Raw genomic sequence first — 4,192 nt, forward strand, 5'->3', positions numbered from 1 at the left:
AACCTGAACATTCCTTGATCTTAAATCATGCTATAAGGTATCACTAAAAAGAGTGAGGGTTGCTTGTTTTCTGACCAAATTTCTAGGTCAGAAAGTAGGTTTGAACTTATTTAAAATTTAACCCCAACTCTGAATTCCCTCAGTTTCTACTGCTTGTTTTGAGGATAATTACAACATTTCCTTTTTTGTAATTTAAAGTGAAACACATTATCTAGTCTCAATCATTTTAAAGCAATGTGGGTTTTTTTGGCCTTGTAATTAAACATAACCATGGTTAGGTAGATTGCAGCATTGTAATGTAGGATGCATGTCTTGGTGGTCCAGTTCTGAACATTACATGATCCTGTTTTGTAATAGTCATATGTTCATAGCATCTACACTGAATTACATTGGCTAGGATCATATGTGGAAAGTTTATAGATTTCATGATGGCTTCTTAAGAGAAGGACCACAAAGCTAGGACTGCTCAGAAATTCCCATTCCAGATCTGGCCAGTCTGCCTAGAATACTGTTATAACTCTGACATTTGCCAGCACCAGATTCTTCACAGATATTTGTAAGGTATGTATTGGATGATGATGACAGGAATCTGCAAAATCTTTATGTAGTGGATTGCCGATGTCTTGAATCATGATAATATAGCGTTCCCTTGAAATAAAACCTCTCATTTTATCTAGTATTACTATGGATGTTCCTATTCATAGATGTCTGATCTTTTTAATTGTACAAGGCTGTTACTTTCCACTTCTTTCTGGTAATGAATTTCATAGAGTAGTATATCTATATTGTACATGTATATAGAAAGCATTTTAATTGTACTGCTTTTCGTTTCAATTAAATCTCCTTTTCTCTGTTAAAACAAAGGATTAATAAGTACACTAATTTATCTTTAGCCATTTGCTCTTTTGCATGCTGTCTATTTTTTAAATACTGTAGTTTCTTTCTTGTTTCCTCCTGCAGAATGTTATAGATGTCTTTTCTTGTGGGGTAGGGCAGATTACTTCTCAGATGATTTACCTCGCAAACTGCAGAAAGAAAAAAACCTTTTGTTTTGGAACAATATGAAGTAGTGCGATTAGTTGCATTAGTTTTGGAGATCACGAGGAGACTAATTATGAGTTATGCTATACTACAAAAGTTTCTCTTAAAGATTCTCTTAAAGTTTCTTTTAAAGATCTCTCTACTTTTAACAAATTTCATACTCCATACTAAAAATAAGCTAGATGAAATAAATTGTAGGGTTATGCTTTATTGTATTGGTGTCATCTGTGACAAAAAAGAAAGTTAAAAACCTCCCTTGAAATGGAAACTGACATATCTGTGTAGTAATTATTTCTTTTTCTCTCTCTTGTCTCCAATAGCATATAGCACTTTCTATATTGTGGGCTTAATATTATCAATGCAGATACCATTTGTGGGATTTCAGCCAATTAGAACAAGTGAGCATATGGCAGCTGCAGGTAAGAAAACCAATGTTCTCTTCATATTTTCAGAATACTGAATATATCAAGGAACCCAGTACATTTTTAGTAAAAAAAAAAAAAAATAATTACCTTTTATATGCTGTTAAGTCAAAGCATATTGGCTAATTGTAACAGGCGAAGCTTAAAAACGGGAAAGTTTACTGGAGGAGATGCCCATTTAACTGTTACATTGTCCTTCTTGTCTATCTCCCTCCTTACCCACCCACCTTCTCTCCTGGAGTGCATCCACCCCAGGCTAAATGGTAACTGGTCAGTTACATTATTAACTGTTCACATCCCTAATAGATTTGCCACTAAATATAGTCTTGAGGGTGAATCTGATAGTTTTCCTTACTAAACAAGAAAATATGCCATAACTCTATGCATAACAGCAAACTTCATTTTTTAAAAAATTAATTATTATTAGTGTGTGATGACACATTTCCTATGTGCCAGCATTTTACCATGATTTTTGTTGGCCAGCAATTCAATTAAAGGTGCACATGCCATCTATTTAAAACTTGTTTATTAGTTAAACAACAAATATAGGAAAAGAATAAGCTTATCAAATATTTTGCATTTAACTATATTTTATTTTTAGTTAATAAATTGAATTAGCCATTTCTCATTACCAGGTGTCTTCCGATTTTAAGTGGTAGATTTTCATCCTGTCTCCACTCATATCATAGACAAGAAATGGAAAGCCATAATTTTCTGTTTCTTTTAGTTCCAAAGTCTCTTAATTACAACGGAATTAGTTATTGGACTGAACAAGCTGAAATCGTAGAGAAAATGTTTTCTTTCACCTAAAGAGGTTATTGCAGTCAAAAGTTGATTTAGTACTTTAATCTTTGTGTTTTCTAGGTGCTTAACCTGTAACTTCTACCACTTCAGTAGTTTGAGCTCATTTATAATATAGCAGAAAACTTTAATGTTTTATTTAATTTTAAAGGTATTTCAATTAATAGGTTTTAAAAAGGAAACATGTATTGTTTGAAAATCTAAATTTTGATTTTTTTTTTCCCTCCAAAAATATTCGCTTACTCTGATTTCTGCTGAAAGTCTGAAAATGAGCTTAGCTGAAGGAAATGTATATAGGAAAATGTTTTCATATTTTCCACTTGCGTTCCTCTTCTTTTGTGGAAGGGAAAAAAAAAAAGTTACTTTCAGTTGTGCCATGCTGTAGTTCATTTAGTGATTTAGGTCTGGGAGATCTGGGTTTGATTTTTGGGCAGAGGCATTGGGCGTTAGGCTGCATGACAAGCCGAGAAGTAGTTCTCTCAGAATCACTGGCAAAACAGAATTCTTTGTTTTACTGAGCATCAGTCACGGCCTGCTATAAAAGATGCCAGTGGTCTTGCTTTCAAGTAGCCTTGTGGATGACTTATCCAATAGGTACATGTATTAGCAGGCTGCTTGCCTGGGAAAGTAAGCAGCAGGCTAGCCCTCAGACTTAAGGCCATAGGAGAGGTGCCTTTTCCAAAATTGCGACCTAATTAAAGGATTCCAAGTAATGTAACAGATAGTACAAGTTACTGTTTGAGGATTTAAACAAGAGCTTCTTCCTTTCTTTAACTAGGTGTTTTTGCACTGCTGCAGGCCTATGCCTTTTTGCAGTATCTGAGAGATAGACTGACAAAGCAAGAGTTTCAGACCTTGTTCTTCTTGGGCGTGTCATTGGCTGCTGGAATTGTATTCTTGAGTGTCATCTATTTGACATATACAGGTGAGTGGCCTCAAATGAGAAAAGTGAAAGTATGTCTTCACTTAACCTGGGTGATCAGCACTCAGATTACCCTACAACAGTGTTTCTCAACCTTTCATCCCACAGCACACTGGCTGGATGCGGGGGAAGGAGGAAGGGGCAGGTTGGTGCCATGCCCCACTGGGAGCCATGCACACACCCCACCCCCAATCCTGTGGCACACCTGTTAATGTCTGACAGCACACCAGCTGGGAAACACTGCCCTACAAGTGTGCTGGCATCCCCACAGTGAAGTCATACCACACTATTGTAGGATGTTCATCATAATATTTCCTGAAATACCATCCTCCTCCGACCCAACACTTTGCTACAGTAATTGCATTTTTGCTGCTTTAGTTGCTTTTCTTAATACTTGTGTTATAAAAGTTACCCTCAGGAATTATAACGCAAGTGCCAAAAGAAGACTGAGCAGGGGGAAAAGAAAGGAAGGAGAAAAGAAAGAAAAATGTTGATTTGAAAGTTTTCATGCTTAAAATTATAACAAAGTTTCATTTTTAAAGTTAAGTTCCAAGCAGAATAATACCAATGTTACCAGGTGCTCATTAATGCTCCTAAAAATGTGATAGTACAATCTGCTTTTCATGGGAGCTGTTCCCATTGACTTCAGTGGATGTTTTCAGGTTGATATCCCAGGAAAGTTTTTGCAATTTAGTAGTTAAAAACTTCAAGGCATTAGTCATTGTTATAGAAATAAGATTTCTGTTTCCAAAATACTCATGAATTCTAACCCACTTGCAGAAGTCGCAGATAGAAAAAGAAAGATCTTATAGGATAGGCCATATAGGTTATAGGTAGCCATATAGCTCACCAACATTGTAGTAAAACTGCATAACCCATAAAAAATAACTCGTAGCAGGTAAAAAACAACTTGGAAAAAAGTGTCACATATATAGCTGTAGTATTTAATGGAAGATGCGACTGAAATAACTGTGTGTCCATTTTTCCTTTAATCTTGTTATAACAT

General features: G+C 35.4%; 1 protein-coding gene across 1 annotated transcript in view; it reads left to right on the plus strand.

The window, feature by feature from the left end:
- STT3B (STT3B, catalytic subunit of the oligosaccharyltransferase complex) overlaps positions 1–4,192 on the plus strand; it is a 102,341-nt gene that overhangs the window by 75,278 nt on the left and 22,871 nt on the right. The window contains exons 6-7 of the mRNA XM_019533411.1: positions 1,362–1,460; positions 3,043–3,331. Of these exons, the coding sequence (XP_019388956.1) occupies positions 1,362–1,460; positions 3,043–3,331 (388 nt within the window). The remainder of the gene's footprint in view (positions 1–1,361; positions 1,461–3,042; positions 3,332–4,192) is intronic.

Source organism: Crocodylus porosus, unplaced genomic scaffold, assembly GCF_001723895.1.
Source record: "Crocodylus porosus isolate Cpor-Errol unplaced genomic scaffold, CroPor_comp1, whole genome shotgun sequence".
Taxonomy (NCBI): Eukaryota; Metazoa; Chordata; order Crocodylia; family Crocodylidae; genus Crocodylus; species Crocodylus porosus.